The 26195-nt window shown below is 46.6% G+C and overlaps 2 protein-coding genes across 5 annotated transcripts in view; one reads left to right on the top strand and one right to left on the bottom strand.

Annotated features, from left to right (window-relative positions):
• Positions 1–4075: 4075 nt before the first annotated feature.
• ARL6IP5 (ADP ribosylation factor like GTPase 6 interacting protein 5) lies at positions 4076–16827 on the bottom strand. The gene is made up of 4 exons (XM_044300836.1): positions 16596–16827; positions 9950–10167; positions 4924–7702; positions 4076–4775 (listed from the first exon to the last, which is right to left on the bottom strand). Exons 1-3 carry the CDS (start codon positions 16775–16777, stop codon positions 7530–7532), a joined length of 573 nt encoding a protein of 190 aa, XP_044156771.1. The 5' UTR covers positions 16778–16827; the 3' UTR covers positions 4076–4775; positions 4924–7529.
• A 400-nt stretch (positions 16828–17227) lies between these two features.
• UBA3 (ubiquitin like modifier activating enzyme 3) overlaps positions 17228–26195 on the top strand; it is a 28572-nt gene continuing 19604 nt past the window's right edge. The window contains exons 1-6 of one of the 4 annotated variants that reach the window (XM_044300703.1): positions 17228–17264; positions 17385–17423; positions 21869–21989; positions 24322–24402; positions 25302–25384; positions 25959–26039. In XM_044300703.1, the coding sequence (XP_044156638.1) occupies positions 17245–17264; positions 17385–17423; positions 21869–21989; positions 24322–24402; positions 25302–25384; positions 25959–26039 (425 nt within the window). In that variant the 5' untranslated portion in view covers positions 17228–17244. Of the gene's footprint in view, positions 17265–17384; positions 17463–19539; positions 20880–21868; positions 21990–24321; positions 24403–25301; positions 25385–25958; positions 26040–26195 lie in introns of those variants that run through there. The other 3 variants (XM_044300705.1, XM_044300704.1, XM_044300702.1) reach the window with 3 other exon arrangements.

Below are 26195 nucleotides of genomic sequence, written 5' to 3'. Positions count from 1 at the left end.
GCGCATATTCCAAAGTGCACCTTTTGGATTTCACCGGTCATTTTTTACACATTTTGATTGCAAAGTTCTTCTCACACATTTGGGCCCCTAAATTGCCAGGGCAGTATAACTACCCCACAAGTGACCCCATTTTGGAAAGAAGACACCCCAAGGTATTCTGTGAGGGGCATGGTGAGTTCCTAGAATTTTTTATTTTTTGTCGCAAGTTAGTGGAATATGAGACTTTGTAAGAAAAAAAATAAAATAATAAATCATCATCATTTTCCGCTAACTTGTGACAAAAAATAAAAAGTTCTATGAACTCACTATGCCCATCAGCGAATACCTTAGGGTGTCTACTTTCCGAAATGGGGTCATTTGTGGGGTTTTTCTACTGTTTGGGCATTGTAGAACCTCAGGAAACATGACAGGTGCTCAGAAAGTCAGAGCTGTTTCAAAAAGCGGAAATTCACATTTTTGTACCATAGTTTGTAAATGCTATAACTTTTACCCAAACCATTTTTTTTTTGCCCAAACATTTTTTTTTTATCAAAGACACGTAGAACAATAAATTTGGCGAAAAATTTATATATGGATGTCGTTTTTTTTGCAAAATTTTACAGCTGAAAGTGAAAAATGTCATTTTTTTGCAAAAAAATCGTTACATTTTGATTAATAACAAAAAAAGTAAAAATGCCAGCAGCAATGAAATACCACCAAATGAAAGCTCTATTAGTGAGAAGAAAAGGAGGTTAAATTCATTTGGGTGGTAAGTTGCATGACCGAGCGATAAACGGTGAAAGGAGTGTAGTGCCGAAGTGTAAAAAGTGGCCTGGTCATGAAGGGGGTTTCACCTAGCGGGGCTGAAGTGGTTAAGACGGATCCGCATCCGGCGACGGAACTGCTTGCCGGATCACTCTGCCGCAAGTGTGAAAGCAGCCTTACAGGTCAATAAAGGTCAGATTGCTGGGACCCTAAGCGATCCCGAGCAGGGGGGTGACTGAATGCCCCCGTTGTGTGGATAGGGAATAACCACTTTAAGAAAACAAGACACACAAATGGCAGGTTAAGTCAGTTTATTGGTACGCTGCTGCTGCTGCACTAACACTATACATTACACAAGCATCGCCGCTAGAAATTCCTGGTTCTTTTGCCGCCACTGAACGAGCGCCGGCTCTGTCCTAGCTAAAAAACCAAGAGGCATCAACATGTATTGAATTGCACCCAAATCTGTCACGTCATTAAAAAAAAAAAAGCACTCACCAATCATTCACAATGGCTTCTGGAGCAGATTATGTACAGCAAGTGAAAGAAAAAAATCCTTCATGTGAAAATCAATACAAGAAAAGGAGAAGTCAGGAGTCTTAAAAAGGAACAGTCGGAGGTTAAGAAAAATTTATCTGCTCAGGCTCCCCCCCCCCCCCCCCCCCCCAGACACTGGCATTAGCCCTATTCAAGTCAATGGGGTTCGGTTGCAATACCAAGTACAGTCTATCAGCAAGAGTGGCGCTGTTTCGGGGAAAAATAAAGCAGACTTTTCCTTCTAAGCTCATACACTGAATAGTATGTATACCTCCCAACCATCCCATTTTTTTTGCAGGGTTGCACGGCCTAAAATTTTCATGAAAGTGGGCATTCCTAAATGGATCAGGACGATTCGTTTTGGGAATACACATGTTGTGAGGTATAAGTATGATGTATCCTCTAGGGAAAAACCTATCAGGCACTGCACGGTGCAAAATGTGGAAGCGTTGCCCATAGTAACCAGATGACAATTCCCATTTACACTGCAGGTTAGAAGTGGAAAAGACGTGTTGCTATGGGCGACTGCTCCGCTTCTTGCTTGCACTGGTTTATATACATAGGACCTGACGCATCCGTATGTCCGCTCCGCAAAACAGATTTAGAACATGTCCTATTCTTGTCCGGGTGCAATAAAGACGGCATCTGTATTTTTTGTGGGACGCAAAATACATACGGTTGAATGAATGCACCCAAAATGAAAGTCTGTTGCCCATAGCAACCAATTACGACGCAGCTCTCAATTTTTCGAGAGCAGACTACGAGAGGATAGCTGCGCTGTGACTGGTTGCTACGGGGAGCAAGGTCAGTATTGATAAATCTACCCAAAAATGAAGCGTGAAAATGGTTGGTGTGGTACGTATCGTGTACCTACCACGTACAGAGAGTGGATTATGAAGAACGCTTACATCCCGTCCTATCACCATTGACAATATTGCAAAACCCAGCTTCAAATGTATAGGGAAACTGTCTCGATAAAAAAATAAAAATAAAAACAAATTTACGGTATGCAGCTCCCATGCAGATCTATGGTTACAAACAAACCCTACATGCAGTCTAATCCTGCGTGTTTTTTTTTTTGGAGCCCCCTTCTATGCCTGAGGCCCATCACAAGACGTGCATCAGATCTCTTATACCGGAATGTATATAGTCTCCCACCGGTGCAAAGAAATGACGCAGAATATCCCCCGACCCCCATAGTACTGGACAGCTGCAATGATTATGTGTATCAAAGAAGTGGCGGGTGTGGTGAGCGGGAATCAAGGGGCATTTTATATATTTTTTTTAAACCATGCACGTATATAAAAAAGCCACAGCGGTGGGGGGTTGAAAAAGAAGAGAAGAATTTCTATTCGAGTAAAGGCTTCATGATGTGAGGATTTTACCTACAGGATGATGAGTAATATAACGCGATAAAAAGACAAATACATGCAGAGTGAGAGTTTCCCTTTGCACCCCCTCTCCCTCCTGGCTAACATAAAGGGGTTCCATGGGGGGGGGGGGCCCCTCACAAACTCCTTTACAGGAGTACACTATAGATGTTCTATGCACAGGACAGGTCATCGGTGGGTCCGACTCCCGGCACTCCTGCTGATCAGGCTGCGGTGTTCAACAGATTTAACCCTATTAAGCTAGCTGACAGCGATGTGCTAATGTCAGCTAAACCTAACTAGCCTATTCCTACTTTTATCTAGGGGGGGGGGGGGGGGGCGTTGTTCCTGCTCCTAGAGGCTCCGTTCTCCCACCTTTGTCGCCTCCCTCCAAGTCCTGATTGACAGGGCCAGGCAGCGCTCGCATCTGTCTGCCAGCCCTGTGCTTTGGTGAAATCTCGCGCCGTTCAGCATTCGGCGCGGTGAGGGAAAGACGCTCGCAAGGCTGCCAGCTTCCTCACCGCGCCTGTGCCGAATAATGAGCGGCGCGAGATGTCACCAGAGCACAGGGCTGGCAGACGGATGCGAGCGCTGCCTGGCCCCGTCAATCAGGACTTGGAGGGAGGCGACAAAGGTGGGAGAACGGAGCCTCTAGGCGCAGGAACAACCCCCCCCCTCCCCTGCACCTAGAGGCTAATTAGCATATTCTAAAAGTTAGATTTCTGGCGTAACGGGGGCATAGATGGTAGGAATAGGCTAGTTAGGTTTAGGTTACTTTCACACTAGCGGCACGGACCTCCGGCAGGCTGTTCCGTCGGGTGAATAGCCTGCCAGATCCGTCCTGCCGCTAGTGACCGTGTGCCCCTGGGACTGCCGCTCCGTCCCCATTGACTATAATGTTGTAGTTTTATTCCGGCCTCTCGCCGTGCTCTGCCGTAACTCCGCCCCCATGATAGTCAATGGGGGACGGAGCGGTATTCCGGGGGCACACGTGAACTAGCGGCAGAACAGATTCGGCAGGCTGTTCACCCGACGGAACAGCCTGCCGGAGGTCCGTGCCGCTAGTGTGAAAGTAGTCTTAGCTGACATTAGCACATCGCTAATGTCAGCTAGCTTAATACGGTTAAATCTGGTGACAGAAACCCTTTAAAGTAGGACAGGATCATGGACTCATGCTTTTAAAATACTCCACCACCCAAAAGGGAAAAAAAATAAAATAAAATCTGTACTTTTTGGGGCGCTGCAGTCGGTGCCTCCATACACACCAGGTCAGTGACAGATCCTCCTCTTTGGTTTGATACCGCACATAAATAAGAATCATTATGGATGCCTGCAAGTGAGGTCAAAGGGCAGAGATTATAATGTTACAAGCCGCGAGGCCGAACAAAAACAAAAAACACACGCACAAAATGGAGAAGGCCAAGTTATATGAATTTTTTTTATTTTGTGTTGAGCTCTATAGTAGATAAAATATCATACAGATAAATAGAATATAAATCTCTGGGTCAGAGTGCTTCCGTAGGGTTCCTCTCCGTGCCTCCACACCGCAAAAAAATTTGAACATGTTTTATGTTTTTTGCGGTACAGACGGATCACAAACCCGTTAAAGTTGAATGGGTCTGGATCCATCGCGGCAGCCGCACAGAGGTGTTGCTCCTGCATTGAGGACCACAAACTGCGGTCCCCAACGCACGTAACCCGCTGAGCAACGGCCGTGTGCATGAACCCTTAATCTGCAAGTAATCAATTTCCCTGCAGCGCCACCACAGGTAAAATGAAGAATTGCAGTTCCTATTGAACGTTTGTGTAACGTATGGACGTGTCGGGTCCTCCAATGCAAGAGACACTTTTTGCAGCCACTCTGCTCTGGATTATATAGGAGGGTGCTGAACCGGCGTTTCTAAACCGGACGACCCCTTTAACTATTTCAAACATGAAAGGCGATACCCGACTAATTATTAGACGGGAGGCGAGAGAGATACTGATCAACATGGCGTCCAGTTATACAAATACAGAAGATCCTCTATTCTCTATACACGTTTCATAGAGGCATTTCTCACACAATCATCAGTCCAGGAAGGAGTGTTAAGAAGGATGAGATGCCCTAGAGCAGGCATGCTCAACCTGCGGCCCTCCAGCTGTTGCAAAACTCCCAGCATGCCCGGACAGCCTACAGTTAGTCTACAGCAGGGCATTGTGGGAGTTGTAGTTTTACAACAGCTGGAGGGCCGCAGGTTGAGCATGCCTGCGGCCTAGAGCATTAGTCAGCAACCTCCAGCACACCACATTTTGTGAAACTACAACTCCCAGCATGTACACTTGGCCTGGGCTGTTCTTGGAACTCTCATAGAAGTAAATGGACGATGCTGGGAGTTGAAGTTTTACATCAGCTGGAGCGTCCGGAGATTGCCTATCCCTGCCCTACAGCGACAACTGTCAGAGCATGCTGGGAGTTGTAGTTTCCCCACAGCTAGAGAGTCATATGTAAGAGAACACAGCTCTACCGCATTTAGTGCAAAAAAAAAAAAAAAGAAAAAACAGCCAAAGAGCAAATTTATGGTTTCTATAGGATGTAAGGTTTTGCATAGACTTTGCCTTTAATTTATGTGCAAAAAACTGCAGGAAATAAAGAATATAAGATAAATTTCATATTAATACTGTATATACTATAGAAATATTAACCTAAAATAGAATTACATTATTAAACATACAGAAAAATTAAAGAGACAGCAAACTGTTCAAGCAACCTATTTTTCTGAGGCAGCCGTTATGCACTGAACGGCGGCCGTATGACCGGCTGATCTGCCATTGCTTTCCAGTGGTCCCTCATGTGTCAGTTTCCTTATCAGTCACATCTAAAGTTAATGAACTAAGCAACTGTGATAAAGAAGAAAGTAGCGTCATTTGGCAACCAGTTTGCACCCTCTGTCAATCTTACACGCGTCACACAACTTTACCAATAGTTAGCATTCTTTTTTTCAATCAAGGGCCACACTTGTTTCAGAGTGGTCAGCTCCATTCCTAAACGCTCCTACAGAATGGTTTTAACGCACCGGCGCTACATCCTGCATCGGTTATTAGCGTGCTAGCCGAGAGAATCAGAACCATTCACAATGGAGAGAGAGAGAACAGACCAGGGGTAATAATATGGGATACTGTAATAGCAGGTTGGAAGAGAACTAGTCAGGACCATTGTAATTTAAAGGCTATGGACACCTTTACGAGCAATATATATTTTTTTCTAATTATTGCATTGTACTCATTTTTAGCTAAAAATCTTTTTTTCAATTGGTCTTTATTAAACATTTTGAACCCCTCTCTCTGTGCAGGCTTGCCTTTCTCCAGTAGCAGGATCTGAATTTTCACTGTGTTCAGTCAGGCAGCTCAGCTGACTTTACCTTATAAATACTTCTTATAGCTCAATTCTTATCTTACTGATAAGAATGCAGTTTAAATAAGTCTTTATGACCTTTTAGTAATTTACAGATAAGGTTTATTAGACATCTGCACAAAGGGAAAGTGAAAGTACCTGTCACACAGCTAGAAAAAGTTAACCCTTTGTGACAGAGCAGGTCAATAATTTTGAATAAAGACCAATTGGAAAAAATGATTTCCAGCCCAAAATGAGAAAAATGCAATTATAAAAAATTGCTCCCGGAGGTGTCCATAGCCTTAAAGTGAGTAAGGCCAGCTTCAGACAAGCGTGACCGGTTTGGGAAACACCCTCCTTGTGATGGCGACATTTACTGGACCGACCGTGGCTCTACTGTTCTGCAGTCACATAATGCTGCGAGTAGACATGCAGTCAAGTAAGAACTCAGAGCATCACAGATCACTAAGATACAGCGAGTTCGCAAAATGCGGCCGTCACACAGAACGAGTCTCCCGGACCGAAGAATCTTGTGTGAAACTGGACTAATTCATTGGTGCCCTTCTACAGTTACACGGGGGCCTTCTGACACCGCTCACCAAGAAACAAGCACAGTAGGAAGTGCCGAAGGCACCGCTTATCTCCCAGGGAGACAATGACCCATTAGACTGCTGGGTGCATCTGTGGACATATGTATGGTCAGTTCAAGGTTAGAGAATTGCTACGAATAAGGCTTTGTTCACATCTGCGCCATTTCTGTTGTTCTGATCCAAAAGTGCTAAAATCAGTTGCATCGGGGACAGGAACCGAGCCGGACGGACCCCACTGACTATAACGAGGTCCATTGGGTTTTCACATGGGAGCCCGGCATTTGTGATATGGGATCTGCAGCGGCGCCTTCAACGCAGATGTGAACAAAGCCTAACATGAAAACGGCCTGTGCTCTCTTAAATAAACTTAATTTGTTTTATCACCGACAGCCCCTTTCACCAATGGTCATTTATTCTTTATAACTTCTGTAACAGACACGGCCAAGTGCGATGACAGGAAGGAAAAGAAGAAAAACCTAAAATAACTAAATAGATACACGAGCCTTAAAAACAGGGGTGGATTCCTCAAAAAGGCAAACTGGACATTCCTCTGTATCCAAAGCAAGTGCAATTAGCATTTCTATACGCTAATAATATTATGGAGAGAGGGGTTGTTGGGGGTGAAGCGGACACCTGACTGGGTGAAGTGCTACTCCCCGTATTTCTAAGACCTAATATCTGTCGGCTATAATAAGGTATTAAAAAGCTGGCCCCATTGTTGACCCAGCAGAGGGGCCACCAAGCCACACCGAGAAACACAGTACAAAATCAGGTCTCCATGTCGGACCAAGAGAATAGGGAAGGAAAGATGGCAGTGAGGTGCTGCCCCCAATACACACAACTGAAAGATAAAGATAGCCTCAAATGGTAGAAGATGGAGGAGTGCGGGGGTCTGTCGGTGAAGGGGCGCCGTTGGGTTTATTCCTTCACTTTGCTTATGAAGTCAGCTATTTTCGAAAAATTTTCCTCCTGTTGTTCCAGGGCATCGAGTACAACCCCCATTGGAGTCTTCTTCAAGCCGATGGCTTCGCTCTTGTTCTCCAGCTTGTTCTTTATGTTGCGGAGCCTCAGAGACGCGTGGATGAACATTACTAGGGGGCAGAAGAAGATTAGGTTAATAGCAAATATAGGAAGTCACCTCCAGGGCTCACACACAGAGCCGTTCCAGTAAATTGTGGTCCCCAATGCATGGGCAATATCTGTGCGGATTCCTTGAATGGATCAGTGATCCATCTGCACTGCAAAAAATAAATAATTGAACTCAGCAATGCTTCTGTTGGGGTTCCGTGCCGTGCAGATTGCGGACCCATTCAAGTGAACGGGTCCGCATCCGTGATGCGGTGAGAACACAGCAGGTGCCTGCATATTGCAGACCTGCTGCTTGCGGGCCCCAATACGGGCACGGCCATGTGCATGAGCCACTAAAGTCCTTGTGTATTTAAAAGGGTTCTCTAGTAAGGATTGGGACCCTCCTGTAGGAGCCAGAATGGAGGGCTGGTGGACTCAAGCTATCCTGCATTTCATCTGAATGACCACCCTGTAATACTACATTTCTCCTGCACAGGAAAAAAAAAAAAAGCCTAGGTGGCCACAGCGCTGGGAGGAACACCGAGGACGATCAGCCGAACGCTGCGACCACTTCATTTTAGGGGCAGTCTCTGATCAGACATCTACCTCTGAGAGGTCAATCTGTCACCTCTATCCAGTGTATGTAACAAATGGCAATGCATTCTGGTTCAGTTTACCATCCTCAAGACTATAGCTTTGTTACAGATATTGCTGTTTCTGCATTAAGTTTGTTTGATATGATAATTATCCTTCCAAGTGCCCGGCAGAGCGTGATTAATGGTTGCAGGAGCCCAAGCTTGTCTCCACTCAAATTCCCAATGCCACCCCTTGAGCCTTCATGTCTGTCCACTCTTCTGCACTCCACAGGATAGGCCACAAGTTTTTTATCGATAGGGGTCTTGGACCCCCACTGATCACAAGAACGAGGTGCAAGAGTCCCCGGCGTGACGGTCACACATGCTTTCAACTCCATGCTCCATTCACTCTGGTGTCTTATTCGTGTGACTGTTGGGGATCCTGAGGACCTGGGATCAGTTCTCAGGATGAAAAACCCCTTTATAATGCGATGCTTCTCTCTAAGGCAACCGGTCTATGCATTGCATGGGAAACCACCAACCTGACGTATGGCTATGGCTGCCCCCACCCCCCCTTCAAAAATAAAAAAATTATTTGTCAATGTGGCTCCCATATTAAAAAGGCTAGCAGTAATGAGAGAACCCCTTTAAGAATTTTTTTTCTCTCACATACTATCAACTACCTTCCTAGAACAGAGCAGCATGTCCGTAAAATCAGGGCAGCAGGGTGTTCACAAACATTTGGGCAGATGGCCGGCAGCTACTACCACTATTTCTTGGGCATGAGAATTTGCACACAGAAGCTATAGACACTAAGGGCTCATGACGTCCGTGTGCATTCAGTATTTGGCGGAATGGAACAGCTGGCCCCTAATAGAACAGTCCTATCCTTGTCCGTAATGAGGACAATAATCGGACATGTTCTATTATTTTTCGGGACGGAAATACGGACGTACGGAAACTGAATGCACATGGAGTAACCGTTTTTGTTGTGGACCCATTGAAATGAATGGTTCCGCAAGAAAAAAGGAACGGACACTGAAATAAAATACGTTTGCGTGCATGAGTCGTTACTCTGTGACCGGGTGACAGATTTAGAAATCCCATCAATTAAAAATGTGGGACAATATAATCTGTGTGCCTACGAGTAAAATGTTGCACTGGAAAACCGAACTTATGGATCTAGTAGCTCAGTTAAAGGGGTTTTCCGGGATTTAATGCATTGCAAGAATGGATCCGTCTGTCATACCGACAAACGGATCTATTTCTATTTTTTTTTTACATTTCTTAAAGGTCTGCGCAGGCGGATACGGCATTGCGTAATTTTTACATTCCTATGGAAAAAAAATGACGGATCCGGCATTCAGGCAAGTGTTCTGTTTTTTGGGGGGCCGGAGATAAAACCGTAGCATGCTGAGGTATTATCTCTGTCCTGAAAAGGCAAAAAGACTGAACTGAAGACATCCTGAACGGATTGCTCTCTATTCAGAATGCATTAGGATAAAACTGATCAGTTCTTTTCCGGTATTGAGCCCCTAGGATGGAACTCAACACCGGAAATGAAAAACTCTAGTGTGAAAGTACCTTTATCGGTATAAAAAAAAAAAAAAAAAAAAAAAAAAAAAAAAAAAAAAAAAAAAAAAGAGAAGAAATACACCAATAAACCAGAAATAAGCAAAATAAATAAACACTTACAGAGAAGAGGGAACGTTATCCCAAACACAAAGACCATGACTCCTCCAAAAATGGAGATGAGAAAGTAGCTGGACAGCATGATGGACATGACGAAGAGCGTGGGATACTGCTTCTTAAACTTCCGGACAAAATCCTTATTGTGTGATGTCCACACGAACGCCATGAAGACCAGGGTGACCACCGTGGCTCCGAGGAGCATGTTTAAAGGACTTAAAAACCTGGAGGAAGAGAAGGAATAGGAAGTGTGAAATCGTAAGGCACGAAAGCGGCGACAATGTATAGTGTAGAGTCAGCCACCAATTATCTTGTAAGTAAACGCACAAAAATCCTACTCCCTTCCTCTCTATCAATGGGGAACGTTGCGACCGGCCTTACAGACTTACAAGGAAGATCTCCGGGGTCGGACTGGCCCAACCTGAGGATCCTCTGGTAGGTCCAGGTTCTGACTCCATACTGACAACCCCACTGGATGGAGAGTAAGAGGCCAGCACTTGCTGACAAGTTTACAGTGGCAAATACCTTGTCTTCAAGATCACTAAACAAGCCTAACCTACCCGGAGGTGATCCAGGTCTATTGTGTACCATGAGGCGACACAACAAAAGGGAGTGCCCTGTGCGTCCTGACACGGGGACTGTCAGCAATTTGCTCTACAATATCTCTCCTGTGGGATCGGACCGGATGGACTAGCCTTCATTGCCCATCACTGAGCCTTGGTCACCCATGACCCCGTCGCCGGTTGTCCTTCCTCAGTCCACTCTTTGTAAGCTACTAACCACTATGACCGGCCGTGTTGGAGATGCCCTGGTCCAGTCATCTAGCCATCAAAGTCCCTCTAAGGCCTCGTGCACATGACTGAATCCGTTTCGTGGTCCTCAAATCGCGGGTCTGCAAAACACAGATACCGGCCACGTGAATCCTGCATTTTTACCCTTTTGCAGGTCCGGCACTATGTTACAAATGCCTATTCTTGTCTGCAAAACGGGCAAGAATAGGACGCGTTCTATTATTCTGCGGGGACGTGGAACGGTGCTACGGATGCAGATAGCACTTGATGTTTTGCAGTCCCTGTTGAAATAAGTTGGTCTGCATCCGATCCGCAAAAAAAAAAAAGCAGATCGAGTGTGCACCGATAATATGGTGGTGTGCACGAGGCCGAATCTGTAGGCTTGAACCCTTTTCTTGTTTCCGGTCCATGTAGTTAAAGAACTGACTGTTCACTTGCTGACTGCCCCCGACCCGTCAGAGGAGCCATGGTCATTCATATAATCCCATAATTATTCATACCTCTCGCAAATTTTGACTTAGTTACTTTTATTCAACCAGCAAGTAATTTTTGGATGGGAAATGACATAGGTGTCTCCCAAACGATAATAAGACGATGTACAAGAGGCATTATTGTGGAAAAAAAACATTTCTCAGCTTTTTTTTTCTCTTACATTTGAGCAAAAAATACAAGCTGTTCCGCACTGTGGAAAATCTCAGAGGACGTGGTCGGAAGCCAAAAGTGACACCTGTGCTGGCCAGGAGGATAGTTAGAGAGGATAAAAAGAATCCAAGGATCACCACCAAGGCCATCCTGGTGAATCTGGGCTCTGCTGGTGGCAATGTCTCAGGGCAGACAATCCAACGGACACTGCACACTGCAGACCAAGGAGGACGCCACTTCTCCAGATAAGACACACAAGAGCTCGCTTGGCCTTTGCAAAAGCTCATCTGGACAAAGAAGAAGACTTCTGGTCTTCTGTGTTATGGTCAGATGAAACAAAAATGTCATTGTTTGGTCACAATGATGTTTCTTTCATTTGGCGTAAAAAAGGAGAAGCCTTCAACCCAAAGAACACCATCCCCACTGTCAAACATGGTGGTGGGAACCTAATGCTTTGGGGGTGTTTTTCAGCCAATGGACCAGGGAACCTAATCACAGTAAGGCTACTTTCACACTAGCGTTCGATCGGATCCGTTCTGAACGGATCCGATCATAATAATGCAGACGGAGGCTCCGTTCAGAACGGATCCGTCTGCATTATTTTAGCATATAACAGCTAAGTGTGAAAATAGCCTCGTACGGATCCGTCCAGACTTTCAATGTAAAGTTAATGGGGGACGGATCCGCCTGAAGATTGAGCCATATTGTGGCATCTTCAAACGGATCCGTCCCCATTGACTTACATTGTAAGTCTGGACGGATCCGCACACCTCCGCACGGCCAGGCGGACACCCGAACGCTGCAAGCAGCGTTCAGCTGTCCGCCTGTCCGTGCGGAGGCGAGCGGAGCGGAGGCTGAACGCCGCCAGACTGATGCAGTCTGAGCGGATTAGCTCCATTCAGACTGCATCAGGGCTGGACGGCTGCGTTCGGGTCCGCTCGTGAGCCCCTTCAAACGGAGCTCACGAACGGAAACCCGAACGCTAGTGTGAAAGTAGCCTAAACGGCACCATGAAAAAAGAGCAACACATGAGGATTCTCAACGACAACATCAGGCCGTCTGCAGAGAAACGTGGCCTTGGGCACCAGTGGACATTTCAGCAGGACAAAGACCCAAAACACACAGCAAAAGTGGTGAAGAAATGGTTAGCAGACAACAACATTAACGTTTTGGAGGGGCCCAGCCAGAGTCCAGACTGGAATCCAATTGAGAATCTGTGGAGGGAGCTAAAGATCAGGGTGATGGCAAGAAGACCCTCCAACCTGGAAGATGTGGAGCTCATTGCTACAGATGAATGGGCAAAAATACCTGTGGAGACCTGCAAAAAGCTGGTCTGCGATTATAGGAAGCGTCCGATTGCTGCAATAGCCAATAAAGGCTTTTCTATTGATTTTTGAGAAGGGAATATGAATAATTTTGGACTGGACACTTTTTGCTCAAATGTAAATAAAAGCTGGGAAATGTTTCCCCCCCCCACAATAATGCCTCTTGTGCATCGTCTTATCTTTTGGGAGGTCATTTTTCCGTCAAAAAATTACTTGCTGGTTGAATAAAAGTAACCAAGTCAAAATTTGCCAGGGGTATGAATAATTATGGGCAGCACTGTAATATATATCTTCCCAGAATGCCCCTTGCCATCCTGCCCCCCACCTGCTCCACTCACTCCGTCATTACATTCACTGCAACCCGATGATGACTTGGCCGTCTTCCTTTACCAGCAGCGTGCAGCAGATCAGAGGAAGGGGGGGGGGGGGGGGGGGGGAGACACGTAATAGGCACAAGCCAAATATAGAAGACAAACAGCTCATAACGGCCTGGAAAAAGTGAATATCATCAAGGCCGCAGGAACAGAACAGTAACAGATGTGCGCCCACACAGCCAACTCCTAAACGGTGCCACGTAAATAGAAATCCCACAAAATGCTGGATGGCAGTAGTCACCAACCCGTAGCTCTCAAGCCTGCTGGGAGTTGTAGTTTCAGTGCACAGGAGAGCAGCGTCCACATGCCCTCCTGTATCTATTGTTAGATATTGTCAGATAATGGAGGGACTCTTTACCGCCTGTATTATAGTCCGGAGTTACATTCACAATTCTGAAGGCTTCAGAGCTGAAATCACTCCCTGATGTTTGTAGTGCAGGGATCAGCAACCTCCGGCGCTCCAGCTGTTCTGAGACCAACTCCCAGAATCCTCTTTTTTCTGCCATGTAAGTGTGCATGCTGGGAGTTGTGGTTTCACAGCAGCTGGAGTGCCATAGGCTGCTGATCCCTGTTGTAGTGTCTGCTCAGCGCTTGGGCGATATGCATTAAGGGAGTACCTACCATGTGGAATACTACAGTCGACGAGAGGCTCGGCTGGCCACGGCTTCTCAGGTGGGCCCGCATTTTGAGTGGGGGTTCTCTGTAAGGAGAAGAACTTTGTGTGTCCCTTTATGCCAGACCTTTAAAGCGGGCATCCAGGATTAGAGAAACATGTCTGCCTGGCATACCTGTCCTTGTCTGGTACTGTGGCTCGGCTCCACTGAAGTGAATGGGGCAGAGCTGCAATACCAGACACAGCCTATAGAAGAGAGTGGCGCTGCTTTAAAAAAAGAAACAGACTTTTTTTATAGTCCTGGGTTTGCCGGCTATAATTTCGCCTTTCGTGCGAACCTCCTGAACATAAGATTAGGTGACAGTATCAGACGGTGCTATATTTGCCTCTGTGAGCATTACAGCGCGGATTAGAAGAACCCCAGGGATCACGAGTGGCCTTAAAGGATTCCCAGGCTTTGCCAATAACTATTGATTGCATCCGCCCTGACAACACGTAAAACAACACTAAACAGGGCTGTCCTGGGCATCTAACCCTGGCAGCGCGGGCAGTCAATGATAGGGCAGAGACGGGCTCATTTACAGGGTGATAAGAGGTTACTACAAAGTGGGTGACATATGGCCGCCTCGCTATCATACCCCAATATGGTAGAACAGCCAGGATACGGGATTTATGATAGTGTCGAAACGCAGTCAGCGACAAACAACTCCTTGTTATACGCCAGGGACGCTGCAGCAAATTTTCACGTGTAAGCCCCACCTCTTATCTTGCCACAGCCCCTGAACCAACTCCCGTCCGTCCCGTCCATCAAAGCCCCCCACATTGCAGTGCCGCCATCAGACTGGTCATACACACGGTAACTACACAGTGATGCCACCTTGCTCAGGGCTCTACAGAAAAAGCCTTGTGCCAAGCGAGCCAAGTCTTACTACGGTTCGCCGTTCCTATACTGCCGCATGAACAGTGCCCTCCAACGGGCGTGCCAATGCAGACTACAGTGCCCTGCACTACCGCGACTGCTCAAATAGCAATTCTCAGTCATCAATATCTGATCGGTGAGGGTTCGACTCCCTGCACCCCGCCAATAAGCTGTTTGAAGAGGCCGATTAGCTCTGTGGCCTCTTCCTAGGACAGTGACGTCACGTTTATCAGTCACATGACCTAGGCGCAGCTCAGTCCCATTCAAGTGAATGAGCCTGAGGTGCAATACCAAGCATGACCACTATCCAAAGTATGGCGCTGTGCTTGGTAAACTGTAAAGAAGCAGCAGCGCTGATCACACAGCTGATCAGCCGGGGGGCGTCGGACCCCACGATCACATACTGATGACAGCCATCAATATTTTAGTCCTGGGAAACTCCTTTAAATCACGGCATATCTCCTCCCCTGCCAGGTCACAAAGCATGCCCACAACACTCTCCCGTGGATGATCTCCAGTCAACAGGTTCCTATGGTCCATGGCTGTAAAGAATCTCTTTAAATGCTATTAAAGGGGTTGTCCGCATTATTTGTTTTATTAAAGCAAAATGCCCAGGCCCCGAAATAATATTAAAAGCACCGCCGGTCACCTTTCCAGGCCCTCCGATCCAGCACTGCAGCCATTGAAGTCTCGCATGCCGCTGCAGCCAAACGCTGGCCTCTGCTGTCTTGGGCCGTGCAGCACTTAGGCGGTATGAGAAAGTCACACACGCATCCTTGGCAGAGGAGGGCGGCTCAGTACTGGCTCTGAAGATGTGGGGCGCCGGTCTGCGGTGACCTCTGGGATATTCCACAGATGTCGTCACAACTTTTACATGAAGCTAAATTTCCAGTTGATCAGATGACTGGGCCCCACAGGAAATTTTTTAAACGGGGGCCACCCCCAGCAAATTCTTAACAAACTTCAAGCCTGTGGTTGGTCAGGCGAGGCACGGCGGCCGCTCTGTCCGTTTCCTACAGCGTCTCTGCATATAATGTCATTTTATAATACTATGACCATAAAATCTTTTAGCCCTCATCCTGGGTGGGCCCCTTCTAAGTTGGGGCCCCAAAGCAGCCACTTACCCTATAAGCTACGCCCCTGCAGGTGACATTTTCAAGAAGATTGCCATCAGACATTCACTCAGCAATACTAAAATCGCATGGTGCCGCGTCACCCTACGGTCCAAGTCGCAGGGCGCTGCCGCGTCACCCTACGGTCCAAGTCGCAGGGCGCTGCCGCGTCACCCTACGGTCCAAGTCGCAGGGCGCTGCCGCGTCACCCTACGGTCCAAGTCGCAGGGCGCTGCCGCGTCCCCTTATAATCCAAGTCGCAGGGCGCTGCCGCGTCCCCTTATAATCCAAGTCGCTGGGCGCTGCCGCGTCACCTTATGGTCCAAGTCGCTGCCGCGTCACCTTATGGTCCAAGTCGCTGGGCGCTGCCGCGTCACCTTATGGTCCAAGTCGCAGGGCGCTGCCGCGTCACCTTATGGTCCAAGTCGCAGGCCGGTGCCGCGTCACCCTGCGGTCCAAGTCGCAGGGCGCTGCCGCGTCACCTTATGGTCCAAGTCGCAGGCCGGTGCCGCGTCACCCTACGGTCCAAGTCGCAGGCCGGTGCCGCGTCACCCTACGGTCCAAGTCGCAGGCCGGTGCCGCGTCACCCTACGGTCCAAGTCGCAGGCCGGTGCCACAGATGCACAACAGACCTTTTTTTTTATGCAACTTGTTTTTTTTCCTGGTTTTCTCCTAGGATTATGGGATTTCTGATTTTAATTTGAGCGGTGACCATCTGCTCATCAATACTACTCTATGGGCATCAGCAGAACCACAATTACCAGCATGGCCTCCAGGGGGCGTCTTCCTCATCAGCTGTGCAGTGTCTCCTGTCACCCCAGTGACCCCCTCCCCCATCTCACCCCACCCTTTCATTGCTGCATCATCCTTACTTACCCCACCAGGCAGATGACGGCCGCGGCCAGGGCCAGGTAATTGGTCTGGTAATACAGCAGGTTGCTCACCACTCTATTATTCCATTTGGAGATGTCTTTAAAGTCCGGTCGTCCAAAGCGGTCAAAGCCCGGGAAGAAATCCCCCCAGGCCCGCAGCGGCGCTACCTGCACGTCCATGTTCATGCAGCCTGCTATTGCTAATCTTCAGGAGGGGGTGACGAGAGGCACAGCGCATGCGCGCATTTCTTCCGCAGCCCGATTACCTCACCAGACAGAACAGGAGCGCATGCGCTTAAACGTAGTCGTCAACCAAAACAGACGCTAGAGGTCGCTACGTCACCTATTAGCCGCCGCCATATTGCGGCTGGCAAAGGAGGGCTCTGGCGCGTCATAATAATCCCATAGGAACTTTTTATTTCCCCTGCTTTCTACGTTTATCCAGCAATCCAGCAGCGTCACCTGACCTAAACCTCCCGTGAGCCCATACACTGCAGAGGTTGTGTTCTATGTCATGTTAGTAATAAAGTTATTGTAGGGAAAAAAATAAAAAAAATAAAGCCCAGCGGTTGGCGGCACGTTATGGCCTGTCGAGGCTTGGCCACGCCTCCCGTGCGCCGATGCATTGTGGGAAGAGAGAGGCTCAGGCAAATATGGCGGATGTTGTAGAGCCGTGAGTATCTGTGTCTGCGCTGTGAGCCCCCGGCTCCCTCCCTCCTCCCCGTCCCCCTCTGTGTCACAGGCCAGGAGCGTGCACTCCAAACCCTTCTTTTATTCTCTCTCTCTCTTTTAGGGAGAAGAAAAGAAGGCGGATAGAAGAGCTGTCTGACAAGTTAGTGCTGGCACAGGGGAGGTGTTAGGACATGGACAGGTTTGAAACAGGAAAACAAATCCCCCTTATGAAAAATCTAGTAGAAGCCCTCTAATGTACAAAGGGGAGGGGCTAAGCTACCTGTCAATCATATTAATGACTTGCTATTTTCTATACATTAGGCTTCTGTTATTTTTTCACGATAATGGCTTCTGTGGCATACGTCATCCATAGGCCACCAAAATGGGGGGGAAAAATGATATATATTTTTTTTGGGGGGGAAAGTGCAGCTGTCTACACTATGATGGTTACCTGCAAGGCAGAGGCTAGATTAAAGGGGTTGTCCCATGACATTGGTGCAGGTGCGGGTCCCCCACAAAAAAATACCAAAATGTGGCATCCGTTGGGCCTGTGGCCCTATTAGGGCAGTGATGGCTTACTTCCGGCGCTCCAGCTGTGGAGAAACTACGACTCCCAGCGTGCTCCATTCATTTCTATAGAGTTCTGAGAACAGCCGAACAAGTGCGCATCTTGTGAGTCGTAGTTTTACCACAGAGGTTAGCCATGATAGTATAGGGGTATGTTCACACAGCTGACCTTCTAATGCGGTTTTGCGTGCCGCCGATCCTCCACAGTTTCTGCACCGAAAATCTGCGCAGAAATCGTCCAGAGCAGAATGAAGGGGAGTGCGGATTCTGAGCGAATTTCAATGTAGAAATCTACATGCAAAAAAAATTAATGAACGAGCCCTTTAAGGGGTTCTCCCCATGAAAAGTACATGCGCATATCCACAGGTCATCGGTATCTGATTGGTGGGGATCCCCGCCAATCGGCTGTTTCAAGAGGCAGAGCGCCATGGCCTTTTCTAGTCCAGCAAAGGCGCGTTCGTTGATTGTATTGTTTTTCCGAGATTCTTAGGCCTCTTTCACACTACCGTATGGCTTTTTCAGTGATTTGTGGGCCGTTTTTTCCGGATCCGTTCCGTTTTTTTGTTTCCGTTTTTCAGTATGGCATATACAGTAATTGCATTGAAAAATTAGGCTTGGCATAACATTTTCAATAGATGGTTCCGCAAAAAACTGAACGGATATGGAAGACCTACGGATGCATTTCCGTATGTGTTCCTTTTTTTGGCGGACCCATTGACTTGAATGGAGCCACGGAACGTGATTTGCGGGCAATAATAGGACATGTTCTGTCTTTCAACGGAAAAACGGAATGCATACGGAGAACAGTCTTTTTTTTTTGTGCTGAACCATTGAAATGAATGGTTCCGTATACGGAACGCAAAAAACGGCACGTAAACGGGGGGAAAAAAAAACGGTTGTGTGAAAGAGGCCTTATACTGATGAACTATTCTCTGAATAGGTCACCAGTATCTGATCGGCGGGGGTCCGACACCTGGGTCCCCACCGATCAGCTGTTTGAGAAGGCACCGGAGCTCGGCCTTCTCTCAGCGTTCCCTAGGCCATGTGATGTCATGTTCATCGGTCACATGGCGTAGTCGCAGCTGATCAGTAAGCTAGAGTAGTCCGAACACGATTCGTTTGAAAACTTCGTTCAGAATACGCGCTCCATACCGCAATAAAACTTATTGGCTCCACCGAGGCCTTGTTCTTCTCGCCACAAGTAACGCGAGACTTGCTTGGTCTTGTGACGTCACAGTTCGGTTCTTCGCGTAAATTACGGTTTCAAAATCCGAAGCCAAACTTTTGGGTTTGGGTCTCAGTTTGGCTTCGGATTTTGAAACTGTAATTTATGCGCAGAACCGAACTGTGACGTCACAAGACTAAGCAAGTCTCGCGTTACTTGTGGCGAGAAGAACAAGGCCTCGGTGGAGCCAATACGTTTTATTGCGGTACGGAGCGCGTATTCTGAACAAAGTTTTCAAACGAATCTGGTTCGGATAAAGTAGTCCGAACTCGGTTCGCTCAAGCTTAGTGATGAGTATAAAAGTCTTGGAAACCCCTATTGAAGGGATGGCCAACTTGAGGCTCTCCAGCGGTTGCAAAACTACAACTCCCATCATGCTCGGACTGTCTACAGCTATCAGCCTACAGCAGAGCATGATGGGAGTTGTAGTTTTACAACAGCTGGAGAGCCGCAGGTTGGCCATGCCTGCCCTATTGTGTCACCAAAAATGTTATCTGTCCGTTTAAAACAAGATGGCGACACAACTTTTTTTTTTTTTTTATCTGATTTTATTTTCTGATTACAGATTTTTGTATTCTATTTCCTGAACATTTACACAGCATTAAAAAAACAGCAGCCCCATGGGCAATAGACACAATGGGCAGGAGGGGACCGCGTTGACTTCTATAGGAGAGTTTTCTAGGCATGTCTGTGCCTGTTTTTTTTAATTTAAACTAAAAAACACAGAACTCCGTAGCCCCCGATTTCCATTGACGTCTGTGGAGTGCGGCTGTCAGAGGTCTGGCTACTTGGATAAAGCATTAACGTAACCAGTCAGATCACTGCTTTCTCCGACGCACTGGGACATTTAATTTTTAGGATTGGCTGTCCTTTTAGTAATTACTCGCATTCCCCATGTACTAACAGTCCTGGGGCATCTTTTCTTTTCACTCTATTGTGCCATTCCTTTATTCCTCCTAGGAGCTTATGGAAAAAGGTACAGCTGGGTGTTACCAGTCACTGGGTGGAGGGTGGCGTCCTGCACGATCTGATACTCTCCAATCAGTGCTGCCAGTGTCGCACCCCCAGCGGGTAACACCCAGTTGTGTCATTATTAATAAACTTCTAGTATGAATAATAGAGGAATGGTACCACATAGTCCTAAGAATAGACGCTCTAGAATAGTTATTACATTGAGGAATGCTAGTAGTTACTAAACCAGACCTAACAGGAGAAGGGACAGGTCATCTTTGAACAGCATGGGGACACAACACCACTGCAGGCGATCAGCTGTGTCTGCAATGCCCCTGTGAATGCGGCTGAGCTGCAGTTCACACCAAGGCCATGGACAGATGTGGCCCTATTTCTGGAAGAAAGCAGCCATGTTTTGTAATACTGTACAGCCCCTCTAGAGGGCATCAGTTGAAATAAATATTTCACTGGACTGAATCCTTAGGCTTGGGCCGCCCCGTTTGGTTACTTGACATCAAGCCACCTACAAGTGGTGCAACCCAAAAATTGCATGATTTGTCCGATTCGCGGGACGGCCGGGAGTTGCCTTGGATTTAGGATTCTTGGCACTCCTTAGACAGTTGCTGATCTGTAGCGAAGTGAGATGCGGTCGCACGTGACTTACATTCATGTCTGTGATTTTTAAAGCTGCTTCCAATTTGCTATCTGTGACCACAAACCCCGCAGATGAGGATTTTGCAGTCGCCTCATGTCATGTGTTGTAACACGACCATTATCAATACCTGTGATGTCACAGCGTGACCCCGTGATATTGTCACCTGAGCAAAGTGATCCTAGCCTTATTATGGCACCTATAAGATACTGTAAACAAAAGTAAGTTGGTGGTGGCGCCTGCACCTTACATTTAGGGCACAAGTTGGCGTTAGGTGGTGCGGGGGAGCGGGGCAAGTTGTTGCAGATGCTAAACTGTGACCTTTTTACAGAAATTGTTACACAAAGAAATGCAAAGTTGTTGAAAAAGAAAAACTTTTCAAACTTAGATGGGGCAGTAGGTCGCCTGGCCTGTTGATACTGTCAGCACCACTTAAAGAGGTCCTATCAGCTCCCCTTACATGTCAGATTAAGTAAATACTTATATGTCCATGAAATAACAATTCAGATTATTATTATTTTTTTTAGAACTCTGAATTGAACTGTTCCCCTATTATTCCTCTTGGAAACATAATAAGGCAAGGGCTACACGGCAACACTGGTCGCAGCCAGAATCGCTGAGCAGCGATGATGCCATAGAAATGAATGGTTTCGCCGCAGAACTCCAGCCGTGTTGGATTTTGCCGCTGCGATCCCATTGACTTGTATGTGATCACCGCTACTCTGTGATCCTGGCCCTAAATTGACAACTGGGTGTTACCCTGTCTATAGACACAAGCGTGTGTCCGATCACCGGCAGCACTGATTGGATAATGTCAGAGTGTGTAAGGACACCCCTCCCAGCGGTCAATATAATCATAGCTTTCTATGAGGAATAATAGAGGAAAGGCACAATAAAGAGGTATCAGAATAGATGCTCCCAAGGTATTTTCATGGAGAATGCATGTACTTCCTAAAACCGGCATGTCAGGAGAGGCGACCGACCCTCTTTAAGTAGCCATACAATGCAAGTGATAAGTATTTGCCATTCACCCTGTCACCATTCCGCTCTTGAGTTTCCCTTTTTAAGGTTTCCCCCACTATAACCCGGTGCTCGGTAAGTGAGGCCCTCGGCCGTCATACCGCAGGACTCCTGTATGTGGTGGTTGTGGTCTCAGAAAACTCATGTAACGTTCATGTCCATGTAGTGAAATGTCCTGTGTTCTATGCAGAATGGCTGTGGATGTTGGGTGTGGGGACACTGGAGACTGGGAAGGTCGCTGGAACCATGTTAAGAAGTTCCTCGAGCGATCAGGACCTTTCACACACCCCGAGTTCGAACCAAGCAACGAAGTGAGAACCCCGACCTTTCCATTCATGTATTTGTAGCTTTGCAGCTGACGTTGTTGTTCCCTCTGTGTCTTGTGATGAGCTTTGTTCTGCCTGCGCGAGCAGAGGACGGACTGACGGACGGATTGGTGCGCCCCCCATTGCAAGCATGTTATGTTATTTCTTCTAAGAAGCATCTGGCCTTTCTTAAAAAAAAAAAAATATTCCATTGTTTGGCATTTACAGAATTGTGTGTCTCCATGGTTACAGACTACAAACAGTTCCTGTGTGTAGTCTGATCCGTCAGTCGTGCTCTTATTTGTTCCATACATCTTATGCTGCATTGAGACTACGCGAGGAGCAGCCCTTTGTCGGGAAGGATGCGTTCCTTCCCGACCGCCGGCTGCTCGTTACGTGGCGGTGAAGCGGTGCATTTACACGAAGCGATCGCCTCCACAGTATGAGGACGAGCGACGGCTGCTGCTGTCTCTTATCCCCATACAAAATCATTGCTCCTGGGTCGCAGAGTGCTGTTTGGACAGGTCGATCTGCTGCTGCCCAGGAACAATGATTGCGGTGTCCACACCTCAGATCATTTCACCCGATGACCATTTCGCTCGTTCATTGGGTGATCTGCGGCACCTTTAGATGGGCTCGGGGCCACGCAAATCCCAAATAAGGGCTTGTTCACACGACCGTATGGTTTTGCGGTCTGTTTTTTGGATCTGTTCCATTTCCGTTCCGTATTGCCGTAAAAACAGGAACTTTGTAATCATTCCAAACACATGTGTTCCGTATGCATTCCGTTATTATTTTTTTATACAGACCCATTGGCTTGAATGGAGCCACTGAACGTGATTTGCAGATAATAATAGGACCTGACTCAAAATGTTGTGGAACGGAAATACGGAAACTGAGTGCATTCCGTTTTTTTTGAGGACCTATTGAAGTGAATGGTTCCGTATACGGAAATCAAAAAACGTTTGTGTGAACGAGCCCTAAGAAGCAGTGGAAGAATGGGAGAGAGGGTTCTGTAGCCATGGAGACACAGGGTTGCATAGAAGCTGTATATATATTTTTAAAAAAGATATTTTAAATCACTTTTTTTTTTTTTTTTTTAATGTTTGCAATTGAGGGCATGCTCGAAAGTGTCTGTCTGTTATTCCCATAGCTATACAGTTATGCCTTATTTTCTCCTAATGAAAAACATATTTTTTTTGTAGATGAGATGCAGGATCAGCACGGTATTAATATTTTTTAAAGGTTATGTACACCTTTGGGGCAGTTGTTTTTTATTTCATTTTATTAATTTTGGGCTAAAAATAAAAAATATATAATTTTTTTTTATTGGTCTTTATTAAACTTTTTCAACCATTTTCACATGAGCCATCAGCTGACGGGACTGAGAAGTGGTACTTTGCAAACAGACTTTTTTTTTTTATGGTGAAAAGGTTTTTATTAAAATTCTGCACAGGAAAAACCAAACATATACATGGCTGTATCAAAATGACATGGATCACATGTGCCCTTTAGAAAAAGTACAATGGTGCAGAATAAACTGACAGATTTTTTACCTCTATATCACAAATGGCTGAAAATGTTTAATAAAGAACAATCGAAAAAATGATTTTAGCCCAAAATGAGTAGGGCTACTTTCACACTTGCGGCAGAGGATTCCGGCAGGCAGTTCCGTCGCCGGAACTGCCTGCCGGATCCGGCAATCCGGACGCAAACAGATGCATTTGTCAGACGGATCCAGATGCGGATCCGTCTGACAAGTGCATTGCAATACCGGATCCGTCTTTACAGTTGTCATCCGGAAAAACAGATCCGGTATTTATCTTTTTCACATTTTTAAAGGTCTGCGCAGGCCGCAAAACCGGATCAATTTTTTTGGAACACTTAGGGCCGGATCTGGCATTAATGCATTTTAATGGAAATTGCATTCCGGCAACTGTTCAGGAATTTTGGCCGGAGAGACAACTGCAGCATGCTGCGGTATTTTCTCTGGCCAAAAAATGTAAGAGGGACTGAACTGATAAATCCTGAACGGATTGCTCTCCATCCAGAATGCATTAGGATAAAACTGATCAGTTTTTTTCCGGTATTGAGCCCCTAGGACGGAACTTAATACCGGAAAATAAAAAACTCCAGTGTGAAAGTATCCTAAAAATGCAATCATTTAAAAAAATTACTCCGAAGAGGTCCATAGCCTTTAACTTAAAAATCGGACCCCTTTGTTACAGTTTATTTTTTTTTGCCAGCTGGACAAGTAGAGGCCCTATAATTGCCCCAGATATACTATATAGCTTTCATACCTTTACGTGTTTGTACTAATCTGTTTCTCTCTTTCCAGTCTCTGCAGTTTCTCTTAGAAACCTGTAAACTACTGGTTGTTGGAGCTGGGGGACTGGGGTGTGAACTCCTCAAAAATCTGGTAATTTATTTTATATTCTGTGCGTATAAGTCTATGCGGTGTAAACTTACAGTAGAGATGAGATTAGCAAGGCTGCTCCTAGCACACACGGACTTAGGGCTTTGTGATTAAGTTTATTTTCATTGGACCCTTTGTACGGGTAGGGATTGGATAAAATGGAGAACCCCCCCCCCCCCCCCATGGTATAGAAAATGGTTTATACAAGTGGTGGAGTGACTACGCCAGGACTGCTGGGGTGGGTTGTTAGGGACATTGTCTAATTGTCTGAGCTTTAAATAGGACTTATTACATTACTGTGACAATGGATATCTTAACTGAGGGCCGAGGCCCCTTTACAAGGGCCAACAGTTGGGGCAGTTATTGGCAAGGAGTGTTCCAAGGTGGTGTAAAGGTGCCGCTAGTCAACAAAATCATACATTCTGAGCAGGACTTTGTGGTGTCTAAACAGTGATCTGCAGCCCAAAAGCAATCATTCTGTGTGGGGACGAGCACTCAGAATAGCGTTGTCTCGTCTCCATAGAGTGGAGCTGATGGCTGCGTGTAGATGCAGCTCTCACTTCCTCTGACGAGCAGGCAGTGATCAGGAATGAACGGTTCTTTCCAGATCATTGCCTGCTAAGACGGTGAAGGCAGATATGACCATTTTATGTAAATAATGCCCCTCTTTTCTAATGATGACGTCCGCTAAGCATCCATTGATGGTTTCTGGAATAATTAGGGATGGAGATGAGTGCCCCAGTATTGATAGTAAATGCATCACTGGATCAATACCGCCTTCTGAGTAATGGGCTATTAGAGCCGTCTGGTCTCTGATCTGAGGAGTTGTTTAGTGGGAAAGATGAAAATGCACCAACAGGATTATGTGATATGTCAGTAACCGCTTTCTCTCCACCCGTCAGGCCCTGTCAGGGTTTCGGCAGATCCATGTCATCGATATGGACACCATAGACGTCTCTAATTTGAATAGACAGTTCTTGTTCCGGTAAGTGATGCCGACTTTTTTTTGTTTTTTATATTCCTGTATGAGGTCTAAAGGGGTCATCTCATTAGACAACACCTTTTTACTTTCATGTAGTATTACATGGACGAGCTGCATCTGCCAGTAAGTGAGAGCCCCTCTTTTTTTTAGGGGGTTTCTGCTTTAGTTTATTTAAGGGGGATTCGGGTCTCCACCAATCCTGAGAATAATTGAGACAAGTCGATTGCACTGCACTGTCTAATGGCCGCGACGGCCACTGTGCAGGGAAAAACAGCGCTGCGCCCCCGACAATTTCTGGATCTGTGGGATCCCAGAGGTTGTTCTTAAAGTGATGGTATATCCTAGCAATAGAAGATCACTTTATAAGATGGGAATAGTCCTTTAAGGAGAGGAGGTTCCTGGACACCATTGATACCCGTATACCCAAATAGTAGATTTTGGCACAGGATCTCTTTGAAACAACCCATTTAAACAGCATTTCCTCTTCGTAGAACAGTCTGCTGGGTATTGGCACCATGTTCATTGCTATATCACTGCATCTATTCTGGTTCTAACATATTTTTTTTCTACTTCTCAGACCGAAGGATGTTGGAAGACCCAAAGCCGAGGTTGCGGCTGAATTTATAAACAGCAGAATACCTGACTGTTGTGTCACACCGTATCCTTTGCTTAACACATTGGTTGGAGACCGACTGCGGGGCCCCCCAGTGATCACGAGAACAAGGGTCCTTGAGTGAATGGAGCTATGGTCATGCATGTGCGCTGCCCCTCCACCCATCTTGATGGCACTACCGAAGTTGGCAGTCCCATATAG

This window comes from Bufo gargarizans, chromosome 7, assembly GCF_014858855.1.
Source record: "Bufo gargarizans isolate SCDJY-AF-19 chromosome 7, ASM1485885v1, whole genome shotgun sequence".
Taxonomy (NCBI): Eukaryota; Metazoa; Chordata; class Amphibia; order Anura; family Bufonidae; genus Bufo; species Bufo gargarizans.
The sequence above is the reverse complement of the archived record's forward strand: the minus strand, read 5'-3'. Positions and strand labels throughout refer to the sequence as shown.

Coding starts and splice junctions, on each gene's coding strand:
- ARL6IP5 (XM_044300836.1), bottom strand. CDS start 16,777: ATGAACATGGACGTGCAGGTAGCGCCGCTGCGGGCCTGGGGGGATTTC. Junction 10,168..16,595: donor GCCGTCATCTGCCTGGTGGG/GTAAGTAAGGAT, acceptor CTCTTCCTCCAG/GTTTTTAAGTCCTTTAAACA. Junction 7,703..9,949: donor GATAACGTTCCCTCTTCTCT/GTAAGTGTTTAT, acceptor TCTGCCCCCTAG/TAATGTTCATCCACGCGTCT.